The 12651-nt window shown below is 37.1% G+C and overlaps 1 protein-coding gene across 8 annotated transcripts in view; it reads right to left on the reverse strand.

Annotated features, from left to right (window-relative positions):
- Positions 1 to 12651, reverse strand: part of HERC4 (HECT and RLD domain containing E3 ubiquitin protein ligase 4) — a 233937-nt gene that overhangs the window by 15239 nt on the left and 206047 nt on the right. For 7 of the 8 annotated variants that reach the window (XM_049697176.1, XM_004280823.4, XM_033407638.2 and 4 more), the window contains 3 exons: positions 12549 to 12647; positions 10438 to 10605; positions 10068 to 10211 (listed from right to left, as the gene is read on the reverse strand). In XM_049697176.1, coding sequence (XP_049553133.1) covers positions 10068 to 10211; positions 10438 to 10605; positions 12549 to 12647 — 411 coding nt within the window. Of the gene's footprint in view, positions 1 to 10067; positions 10212 to 10437; positions 10606 to 12548; positions 12648 to 12651 lie in introns of those variants that run through there. The other variant, XR_007471390.1, reaches the window with a different exon arrangement.

Raw genomic sequence — 12651 nt, forward strand, 5'->3', positions numbered from 1 at the left:
AGGGATTTGTGTGTTTGTGAAATGCCTCTTTGTATACTTGGCCCATTTATCTTTTGGGGGCTAGTGCTTACTTATATATTTGTATCTGAATTCATCATATGTCAGGGTTATTACCCTGTGTCATCTTTGTTACATATATGCTTTTTATGTTTTGTTATATCATATTTTTCATTGGTCAAATTAAACTTTTTCTTCTGTGATGTCCTACATTATGTTGAAGTTTAGAAAGTCCTTCTTAAGTAGGGCAGACTGAATATGTGTTAATCTCTCTTCTTCCAGAAATCCCTCTAAGTGAGAATAAAGAATTAAAAATGGCATAAACCCACAAGAAAAAAAGAATAGGGGAGGGTTTTAATAGCACTAAAGAGATTTCAATATTTCAAAATATGAGAAGTAAATGGATAGCTTGTCTGTTTCGGTAAAGCAGAAAAAACTGAAACAGTAGCTTTTAGAGGAAAGCCAGTAAAAAACAAGTTCATCTGTCCTGTAGGCTCAGGAACTGGAAGTGCCAATTAATACCTGTAAAGTCAGAGGTAGTCCAGGTAGCTCAGTTAGTAAAACATAAGAATCTGAAAGAGGTATCAGAGTGGGGTTGAAAATAGGATGCTTGGTGGAAAGGCTGTTGCCTTTTTGGAAAGGATGAACTAAAGAGGCTCTGAAATCTGAGGTAGCTGATGGTCAGGGTGCTGCATTAAACAAAGGGATCGGGCTTCCCTGGTGGCGCAGTGGTTGAGGGTCCGCCTGCCGATGCAGGGGACGCAGGTTCGTGCCCCGGTCCGGGAGGATCCCACGTGCCGCGGAGCGGCTGGGTCCGTGAGCCATGGCCGCTGAGCCTGCGCGACCGGAGCCTGTGCTCCGCAACGGGAGAGGCCACAGTGGTGGGAGGCACGCATACCGCAAAAAAAAAAAAGAAAAAAAAGAAAAAAAAGAAAAACAAAGGGATCAAATGAAGGTCTGTACAGTGAACAGTGAGAATCCTAGCTTCCCTTTGCAGTGTTTGGAACACTACTAGAACACTGACAGCCAGGGCTACAACCTTTCCTGTAAACACAAAGAATAAAAAACTTATATATGCTGACATTTGAGGGTTCGCCCTTGAGAGGCTCCCACCTAATCACTCTATGAATAGGGCCAGTACACAGTGCCCATACACATAAAGTATCTAGGTAGCATTTCAGTGTCACAGTCACAGCCAAGAACCACAAGAAAAAGACAAAAGAAACAAACACAAGAAAACTGGATGAATAAGAGGTATTATGGGAAACAAAGAAAAACAATAAATTTCAAAAGACTACATTTAAGAAGATTAAAATCATAAAATATATCTTTTCAGAACATAATGGAATGAAACTAGAAATCAATATCAGAAGGAAATATGGAAAAGTCACAAAGATGTGGAAATTAAACAACACACTCTTAAAAAAACCAATGGGTCAAAGAAGGTATCACAAGGGAAATCAGAAAATACTTAAGAGACTCCTGAAAATGAAAATACACACACAAAAACTTATGGAATGCAGGGAAAGCAGTGTTCAAAAAGAAGTTTTTATATTTGTAAACATCTATTAAAAACGAGGGGACTTCCCTGGTGGCCCAGTGGTTAAGGATCTGCCTTCCAATGCAGGGGATGTAGGTTCGATCCCTGGTCGGGGAATGAGGATCTCACATGCCACAGGGCAACTAAGCCCATGTGCCGTAACTAGAGAGCCTGCGTGCCACAACTACTGAGCCCACGTGCTCTGGAGCCCGTGTGCCACAACTACTGGGCCCGTGCACTGCAACTACTGAGCCCACGCACCACAGCTAGAGAGAGGCCCGCGCACCACAACGAAGATCCTGTGTGCCACAACTAAGACCCGATGCAGCCAAATAAAAAAATTAATTAATTAATTAAAAAGAAACAATTTCTCAAATAAATAACCTAACTTTATATCCTAAGGAGCTACAAAAAGAAGAGCAAACCAAACCCAAACCTAGCAGAGGGGGAAAATAATAAAGATTAAAGTGGAGATAAATGAAATGAGAATGGAAAAGCAATACACAAAGCAACAAAACCTAATGGTGATTCTTTTTTTTTTGGCGGTACACGGGCCTCACACTGTTGTGGCCTCTCCTGTTGCGGAGCACAGGCTCCGGACACGCAGGCTCAGCAGCCATGGCTCACGGGCCCAGCTGCTCCGTGGCATGTGGGATCTTCCCGTACCGGGACATGAACCCATGTCCCCTGCATCGGCAGGCGGACTCTCAATCACTGCACCACCAAGGAAGCCCCAAGCTGATTCTTTTAAAAGATTAACAGAATTAACAAACCTTTAGCTAGAATGACCAAGAAAAAAAGAGAGAAGACTTACTAAAATCAGGACCGAAAGTGTGGACATTACTATCAACCTCAGAGAAATAAAAAGGATTATAAGAGAATACTATGAATAACTGCATGCCATCAAAATAGATAATCCAGATGAAATGGACAAATTCCTAGAAACACACAAACTACTAACTGACACTAGAAGAATTAGAAAACCTAAAGAAACTTATAACAAGAGATTGAATCATCAATCAAAAACCTTCCAACCAACAAAAACCTGAGACCATATTCTACCAAACATTTAGAAGAATTAACACCAATCATTCTCAAACTCTTCCAAGAAATGGAAGAGAAGGAAACAGTTCTTAACTCATTCTATGAGGTCAGGTATACCATGACACCAAAGCCAGACAACGACATCACACACACACACAAAAGAAAACTATACAGCAGTATTCCTTACAAATAAGAACAGAAAAATCATCAACAGAATACTAGGAAACTGAATCCAGCAGCACATTAAAAGGATTACACACCATGACCAAGTGGGCTTTATCCCAGGACTGCAATGTCGTTCAACATAAGAAAATCAACCAATGTAATATATCACATAATGGAATGAAGGAAGGAAACCACATGATCATCTCAACTGATGCAGAAAAAAACATATGAATAAAATCCAACACCCCTTCATGATAAAAAACTCAGTAAACTAGGCATAGAAGGGAATTTCCTTAACATGATTCAAGGTATTTATGAAAAACCCACAGCTGACATTCCACTCAGATCAGGAAAAATTGAGAAGCATGTCCACTGTCACCACTTGCATTTGAAAGCATACTGGAAGTTCAAGGTGGGGCAATCAGACAAGAGAAAAAAATAAAGGTATACAAATTGGAAAGAAAGAAGTAAAATTAAATCTATTGAATTTATAGATGACATGATTTTGTATACAGAAATCCTAAAGAATGCACAAAACAAACTATTAGTGCTAATAAATGAATTCAGCACATGATCAACACAAAAAATCAGCTCTATTTCTACACAGTAGCAATGAACTAAAAATAAAATAATTCCATTTACGATAGCATCAAAAAGAATAAAATACTGAGAAATAAATTTAACCAAGGAAGTGTAAGACTTGTACACTGAAAACTATAAAACATTGCTGAAAGAAATTAAAAGACCTAAATAACTGGAAAGACATCTAATGTTCATAGACTAGAAGATAATATTGTTAAGGTGGCCATACTTCCCAAACTGATTCAATGCATTCTCTATCAAAACCTCAATGGCCTTTTTTGCAGAAATGGAAAAGCTAACTGTAAAATTCATACAGAATTGTAAGGGACCGCTAATAGTCAAAAGAATCTTGAATGAGAAGAACGAAGTGGGAGAACTCACACATTCCAATTTTAAAATCTACAAAGCTATAGTAAACGAGACAGTGTAGTACTGGCATAAGAATAGACATATACACCACTGGAATAAAATTGAGAGTCCAGAAATAAATCCATATAGCTACAGTCAATTAATTTTCAACAGGGTGCCAAGACTTAACAAACAATGGTGGGACAACCAGGTATTCACATGCAAAGAATGAAGTTGAACTCTTACCTCACACCATGGACAAAAATGAACTCAAAATAGATGAAAGACCTAAATATAACAGCTAAAACTATAAAACTCTTAGAAGAAAACTCAGGGGTAAATCTTCATGACCCTGAATTTGTCCATGGTTTCTTAGTTATAACACCAAAAAGCACAAGCAATAACATAATCGACAAAAAAAAAAAAAAAAGACTTCACCAAAATTTAAAACTTTTGTTATCAAAGGACACTAGCAAGAAAGTAAAAAGATAATTCATACACTGGGAGAGAATATTTGCAAATCATATATTTGACAAGGGTCTAGTATCCAGAATACATAAAAGAACTCCTAAAACTCAGCAACAAAAAGAAAAACAAGCCAATTAAAAAAGTGTGTAAGACTTAAAAAGACATTTTGCTAAAGAAGGCATACAAATGGCCAAACAAGCACATCATTAGCCAGTAGGGGATGCAAATCAAATCACAATGAGAGGGACTTCCCTGGTAGTCCGGTGGGTAAGACTACACGCTCCCAATGCAGGGGGCCCCAGGTTCAATCCCTGGTCAGGGAACTAGATTCCACATGCATGCCGCAACTAAGAAGCCTGCATGCCACAAGTAAACATGCCGCAGCAAATATCCCACGTGCCACAACTAAGACACAGTGCAGCCAAAATAAACAAATTAATTAATTAATTTTAAAAAACCACAGTGAGATACCACTTCATACCCACTATAATAATAAGAAAAATACAGAAATACATATATAAAATATATTTAAATATATATATATATATACATATATATATATATTTTTAAAGGAAAGTGGCAAATGTTGACCAGGATTGTAGAGAAATTGTAATCCTCATGTATTGCTGATGGGAATGTAAAATGGTATAGCCATTGTGGGAAACAATTCGGTGGTTCCTCAAAAAGTCAAACAGAATTATCACATAACCTAACAATTCCATTCATAGGTATATACCCAAAATAACTGCAAACAATAACATGTACACAAGTTTTCACAGCAGTACTATTCATAATATTTAGCCAAAAGAGGTAAACAACCCAAATGTCCATCAACTGATGAATGAATATACAAATGTGGTATATCTATATAATGGAATATTATTCAACTATAAAAAGGAATTAAGTACTGACACATGATACAACATGGATGAGCCTCGGAAACATTATCCTAAGTGAAAGAAGCCAGACACCAAAGGCCATACACTATATGGTTTCCATTAACAGCAAATATCAAGAATAGACAAAGCCACAGAGATAGATAGTAAAGCAGTGATTGTCTGAAGCTGAAGGAAGAAGGAAATGGGGAGAAACTGCTTAATGTCTACAGGTTTCCTTTTGAGGTAATGAAATGTTCTGGAACTGGAGAGTGGTGATGGTTGCACAACACTGTGAATGTACTAAATGCCACTGAATTGTACATTTTAAAATTCTTAAAATGATGACTTTTATGTTATGTGAATTTTACCTCATTAAAAACAATATTAAATTAAAAAGAACATATAGCCCTCTGCCTTCCTCCTTCCTTCCTACACCTTCTCTGAGGAGGTGGTCCAGTATGTCTGGGGCTAAGCTTTTGGCCAATGTAACCAGAAGACTAGCTACTTACTGAGTAAATACCTGGAAGATGATGGCTGTTAAGTTTCTCACTAGTGATTTAAGTCACATAAAATGGAAAGGGAGAAGGCTAAAGTAAACTCTGTGGTGTTTGTATAGAATTAGAGGTGTCAGTATCATCTCATGGTTTTTAACGTGTGTATGTATATATATACACACACAAATATGTGTGTGTACATGTATACATATATATAAATATCCATACATGTTGAAATCCAGGAGATGTATGCCATGTGTGTATACATACATATAGTTCCTAGTTCTGTCTGCTGTGAGACTCTGAAAGCAATGACTCCTTGGTAGCAATGAATACACGTAGCATCCAGAGCTTGACTTCTAAATACCATTTTATACTTAAAGAAGTCAGGGCTCTTAGGAGAAATGGCTAATGCCAGGACTGGGGTAGAGAAAACACAAAATGAGCCTGGAACATTTTCTGTACCAAATGTAATGAATAATTAAAGAATAATGGGAACATGTCAAAAGTACACAGAAGAGCAGCTCTATGGGGCTCCGATTGCCCAAATCAAGATATAACTGAAAAGGTATAAGAGATCCACAAGGAATTCCCTGCTGGTCCAGTGGTTAGGACTCCGCACTTCCACTGCAGGGGGCATGGGTTTGAGCCCTGGTTAGGGAAATAAGATCCCGCATGCCGCAAGGGCACGGCCAAAAAAACCCACAAAGATATACAATAAAGCTTGTTACGACTGCCCCTCCCCTGGTCTCAAAACATTACCTTCCTGCAGAACTGAATAGAGGCCCACAGAACTCTGTGTTCCTGGCAGACAGGCCTCCACCCCACGGACACTCTTCAAATTCTATCTGCTACACCACTACAAACTGCCCTAAGAGATCAGCGCCAAGAAAGAGACCATAATTTAAACAGATTGTCCACCTACCTCAGAGGCCATCAGGACTATTCAACCATGTCTTACATGCCTAACTGTCAACAAAGGAGGCCTAAAAACTCACAAGTTGTCCCTAATCCCACTTCCATGTGGCAGTGTACAGGCCCTAAAATCTGACACAATGTTACTAACTGTCCCTGCTCCACCAGACCCCTTCTCTCTCCTGGAACTCACAATCTATCATTTGGAAAACTGCCTATATCCTAAACTTCTCCAAATTCTCCTTGCCCCTTTTCTAAATGAACAAGGCTGTCTCCTGAAGATGCTGTTTCCCCTGCAGCTCATAATAAATGGTGTTTGTTTAACCTTCCAACCCCTCATACAACCAGGCCTAGAGAGAGGTCTCCTGGCTCTTCACTCCTTCTAGACCTCCTTCCATTTGCCTTCTTAAAATCCCAGCTTCTGTCAAACACATGCCAACTGACCATTTTCCCTGCTACTGTTCCTTGTGCTGACATCTAAAGACATTCACAGTGCACTCATTCACAGATTCTGGCACTATCTTTTGCTTTCTTTTTCTACCACTATTCCTGCCATCGTTTTTGACGATTTCAATACCCGGGCCAAAAAAGGCATCCAACACACTAGCCTCTCAGTTCCTTGAACTGCAATTTTCCAACAAAAAATTTCCAACCGTCTTGTCCTCCCATCACATCTCAGACACCCATTCTCATGGTCATATTTTATATTTAAATGCAACCACCCAAATTTTAAGCATTCCCTATCTGACCATCATTTCTTACTTTGTAACTCACCCCCCCCAATACTTTGACTCACACTACAACTCAACTCCACCAGCAACTACAAGCCATTAACCACACTACTTTGTAAAAAATCATCACCTCCCAACCAAGTCCTTACATTTTCTTCCTTACAAAGCTTAAATTCTATAATTCATCAAGATAATCAATCATTCCCCTGCTCTTTCTTCCCTTCTGTTTATACTCACTTGCTAAAACCACAACCTAGTTAAATCAACTGTCTGTTTCATTTTTACCTCTACCTAAGCAGCTAAATGTGACTAAAGAAAATAAACACAACCATGTTGATTGGTCTCCTTTTAAAATTCATGAACGTAAGTTTCAAATGGGCCTCCAATGCCGCCAGTCTAACCCTGTATTTATTTACATGGTCATCTTATTTTCCCACTCCCCTAAGTGATTATTTCACTCTTTCTCCTTTCTTCTTCAAACCTCCAACAACCTTCCCCCTATTCGAACTTTCTAACAAACTTGCATCTTATTTCACTGTAAAGTAGAAATAATTCTAAGAGAACTTGCACAACCTCCCACCATCAAATCTACCAGAAGATTTGTATTTACATATATACTTGGCTTTCTCTCATGATATTATGGATCTATGTGTCTGATTAGAGTCAATCCTCCACTAGCATACCCATCTGCATCTTTTCTTCACAATTTAAGGACTGTGCTCCTGCAGCTGATATCCCCTCCTGCATAGCTGATTTTCTACTTTCTGAGTAATTCATCACAACAACATGCAAACATGCTTTAATTTCTCATGTAAAATAAAATACCCTTTCTTGATGAAGAAAAAAACATGTATAGTATAGCACTTCTTTTTAAAAATACTTCTTATTTTCAAATACTTTAACACTCACAAGAAATTACACAAATAGTACAGAATTCCTCTGTACTCTTTACTCAGTTTTCCCCAAGAATAACAGCTTAAATAACCATACTTAAAACCAGGAAACTGACATTGGTATGTGGTATACTACTACATACGTACTTATATTTATTTTTTCAAAAACGGTTAAACTGTAACATTCCTTTTGAAAAGAATAACTTTAAGAGGAGGGAGGAAGTACAGTGCAGGGGGTAGAGACAAAAGTTATACTTTTTTAGATACGTTATTTTGTAGACTTGACTTTGGAACTATTGTAACTATTCCATATAACTATAAAACTAAATTGAAATTAAACAAGCAATCCCTGAAAATTAAAAATTCTACAAGTTAACCTATGTGTGTATCTACTTGGTATAATGATACAGAGTGTACCAATTTCAAGTGATATCAAAACACAGTTATTATAAAGATGTTAAAACAAACAAACAAAAAACACAGTTATTTGCCTGTGTATCTCACCTGGGGTATACTCAAAGGGCAAAAAAACCCTGCAAAATACTTAAAAATGAAACAAAACAAAACTACAGTTGACCCTTGAACAGCTCAGGGGTTGGGGCGCTGATCCCCTGTGCTGTCGAAAATCTGAGTACAATCTTATAGCCGGTCCTCCATCCTTAGATTCAACCAACTGAGGACCGTATAGTATCACAGTATGTATTTATTGAAAAAAATCGGCGTATAAGTGAACCTACACAGGTCAAATCCATGTTGTTCAAGGGTCAACTATATTTTCAGTTATCATAATATTGGTTGAAAGGTTGGTATTGTTAGGCAATAAATGTATAAGTCTGGAACATTTTATCACACCAAGTACACCAGGTAGCAAGGAAGCTACTAAACAGTATTAAGATTGTGTCAAAAGGACTCAGGTGCCAAGTTGAAGAGCTCTCCCTGGACAAAAGTGGGATAATATTAATAAAGATAATAACTGCAACAGACTGAAAAACATCAACTATGTTTAAGTCCATGAATATATAATAATATTCGAAAACAAAATCAAAAAATGAATTGTCACCACTGGAGCATGCTAATTCTTTTGAAAAATAACTACAGAGAGAATTCTTTCCCATATGAACTGTACTAATAAGGATTAAATAGCAGATACGAGAAAATTTCTTTACATATAAGTATCCAAGCTACAAAAATGAAAAAGAAATGTTAGAGTAAGAGTAGTACCATTTTGCCACCCCTAATAAATTAACTAGCCTAGGCACTGATCATCATGACTGCTAACATCACAAAGGACAGCCAGTCTCCTGGAAGAATGAATAAATAATACACCAAGGTTTTTAGAACAAACAGTAAATAATTCAAATTTCTTTCAACTCAGAGTTCTACAAACTGAACCATCCATTTCACTTACAGTTTCTAAATCAGGGGCCGGCAAACTTTTCCTGTAAAGGGGCAGACGGTAAATATTTTAGGCTTTGTTGGCCATAGGGGCTCGTTGTAACTCCCCACTCTGCCTCTGCCAGTTTTAGCTAGAAAGTAGCAATGGACGATAGATAAATGAGTAGGCACTGACTTTATGTGCTGGGAAGAACTTTCAGGGACTGTAGTTTGCTGAGTAGTTACCTCTGCCCTAAATTATAAGGTAGAGAAATCAATGATCCCTAATGATAAATTAATTCTCCCCAGAAGAAAAGTTCATCTGGTACTTATTCAATCCTCAAATCTAACTCAGCAGAACAGTCAACATCATTTTCAGGATGACCATTCCGTAATTTATTTTGCTAATTTGAAATGTGTGGTAAGCATTAATGTGTTCTGATGACTCTGAATCCAAACGTTTATAATTTTTAAAATTGTAATAAAGAAGATCTGTAAATAAAATGTTAGGTATCCAGTAATAACTCCTATTTATTACTGAGCTAAGTTGAAACATATAGGTATATATACATAGGTGTATACAGACAGACAGACAGATAGATAGATATAGAAGTAATTTAGACAGTTGGACCTTTTACCTTATCAGAAAACCAAATGAGCCTGGAATCTTCATAATACCTAAACATGCCATATTTAGGATCCAATAATTCCCTCATGATGAGCAAGAAAAATTCTTTGCGTACCCCTCCTGCATCAACAGCATCTTCTCCAACAAATATAACCTAAAACAGGTTAATGCAAACACTGAATGTAAAGAAATGAACGTATATTCTGGAAACCCTACAACACGTTATTTATTATGAATAAAAGCGTGGCAATTAATAGCTAAAAAATTTTTAAGTATATAATTTTATTAAGATTCAAAGATACACTAAAAATGAACAGGAAAACTTTAAACATATTTTCTAAATAAAAGTTCCAATTATACAACAGAAAATGTTAAATTACCTTGAGTGGCTTTTTGTAGTCTATATTCTTTGTTTTCCTAAGGACTTCCATTGCATCTCCTACTATATTTTCTCTACGTACCACTAGAATTAAGCAAGGATTCACAGATTCAATCACTGGGAGAAAAAGAGAGGAGACATTCTGTCTGTGGGCCTGGTCAATAGCCATCTAGAAAACAAAAGATTAAAAATTTAATAGCAATGCTATAAAGAAGCTGCTGTGACTGAATAAGCTAACCTCTACCTACTAATTATAGATATCCTATAATTCCTATACTACTGAATTCACACAGCACCTAACACAGTATTCAGCACAGCATCAGAGCTTAATAAACTGAGCATAAAGAGTATCCTTTTGAATTTTTTTTATAGTAATGTATAACTGATGATACCATTAAGCTAAGTAAGCATGGAACTGTAATAATTATGATAAATCTGAACACTGTTGTTTCTCAAAAAATAACTAGGATGGAGAGTGAGGAGAAAAAGAAAACAGCATTAAAACAAACCTTTAAAGAGAAAAAGAAACAGCCTGGCCAACTAAAAGGTTTATAGAAATTCATTTAGTAGAGTTATCACCATATATGCTCACAAACCAAGCATTTGGCTTTTACCATTTAAAGCTTTTATTTTTTTCCTATGATTTTCCTTGTGTTCTTAATTCTAAAATGGAATATCCTACATTGAAAGCACCAAGTGATTAACTTTCTTTCTCTCTCTTTTTTTTAATATTTATTCATTTATTTGGCTGCACCAAGTCTTAGTTGCAGCACACAGGATCTTTGTTGCCGCATGTGGGATCTAGCTCCCTGACCAGGGATCGAACACCGGCCCCCTGCATTGGGAGCATAGAGACTTAACCACTGGACCACCAAGGAAGTCCTGATTAACTTAGTGTTTAACAAAGATTGCTAAAAAACTAGCAATCTAGCTGTTAGTATAGAATCCTACAAAAATATTTATTTCTTCTGTTGATGAAAATGGAAATAAGCACATCTCTAAAATTCCTCCTACTATTATTTATTGTTTAAATATATGGAAGAATTTAGAATAGTAAACGCATTTATTTTAAAGGAATAAAAATTGCCATCAAAATTGGGGGAGGGGTAATTTTAAAAAGCATTTTTAGACTATTAAGTGTTCAAGGTCTCATCTCATCCTTAGTCCTCAGCCTCTATAGTCTGATATTCTATACCAGAGGAAGAAACTCAAAACCTTTTAAATTTACAAGTCCAAATGATAAAGCAAACTTACTGTAGTCCTTCACGGTCATAATGTAAACTAGTTTTAAAATTTCTCATTATAAAGGAAAGAATGTTCAGCTTAAAGTGGGGGGGCGGAGGGGAAGGACAGTGGGGAGGAGGAAGAGGAGATGACCAACCTCAGGAAAGTACCTTATTTATTACTAAAACGTTCTTCACGGACATTTCATACCCTCCTCCTAACAACTGATCAAATGCCTCCTACTTTTTAACATCACCTCACCTCTACTGATTTTCATCTCTTACCAAGTATATAAATAGGGAAGATATAATAAAGCAAGATTTGAAACAAACCATTTTATCAAGTAAACTAGTCAAACTGTTTATAAAGACTGTGTATTTCTATAATGAAAGAAGATTATACCATTTTTAGATATAAAATGATAAAAATCTAAATTATTCTATGTCCTTTTAAATATATATAAGTATCCCTCATAAGAATACACATTTCACATGCAACAGTCTTCTTCATAGGCACCAAAGGTGCTTTGGTAAAAGTAGCTTTTTTTTTTTTTTTTTTTTTGGTATGTGGGCCTCTCACTGCTGTGGCCTCTCCCATTGCGGAGCACAGGCTCCGGACGCACAAGGCTCAGCGGTCATGGCTCACGGGCCCAGCCGCTCTGCGGCATGTGGGATCTTCCCGGAACGGGGCACGAACCCGTGTCCCCTGCATTGGCAGGCGGACTCTCAACCACTGCACCACCAGGGAAGCCCGTAAAAGTAGCTTTGCAAAAGACAGACCACAAAGGCACAAAATATCCCCAAAGACATTTCAAATACTTTAAAAAAACACCAGAGAAACAATTCAAAAACTACTCTCAAATTAAATTAGTACTATACAATATTTTACCTGCATCTGTAAGACTGCATCTGTTTGTAACAGAGTAGTTTTTGCTTGGGCGTCAAATACAAATGGATATGTGCAGATTGTAACAGGGATATCTGCCAACTAG

Source organism: Orcinus orca, chromosome 14, assembly GCF_937001465.1.
Source record: "Orcinus orca chromosome 14, mOrcOrc1.1, whole genome shotgun sequence".
NCBI classification, from domain to species: Eukaryota; Metazoa; Chordata; class Mammalia; order Artiodactyla; family Delphinidae; genus Orcinus; species Orcinus orca.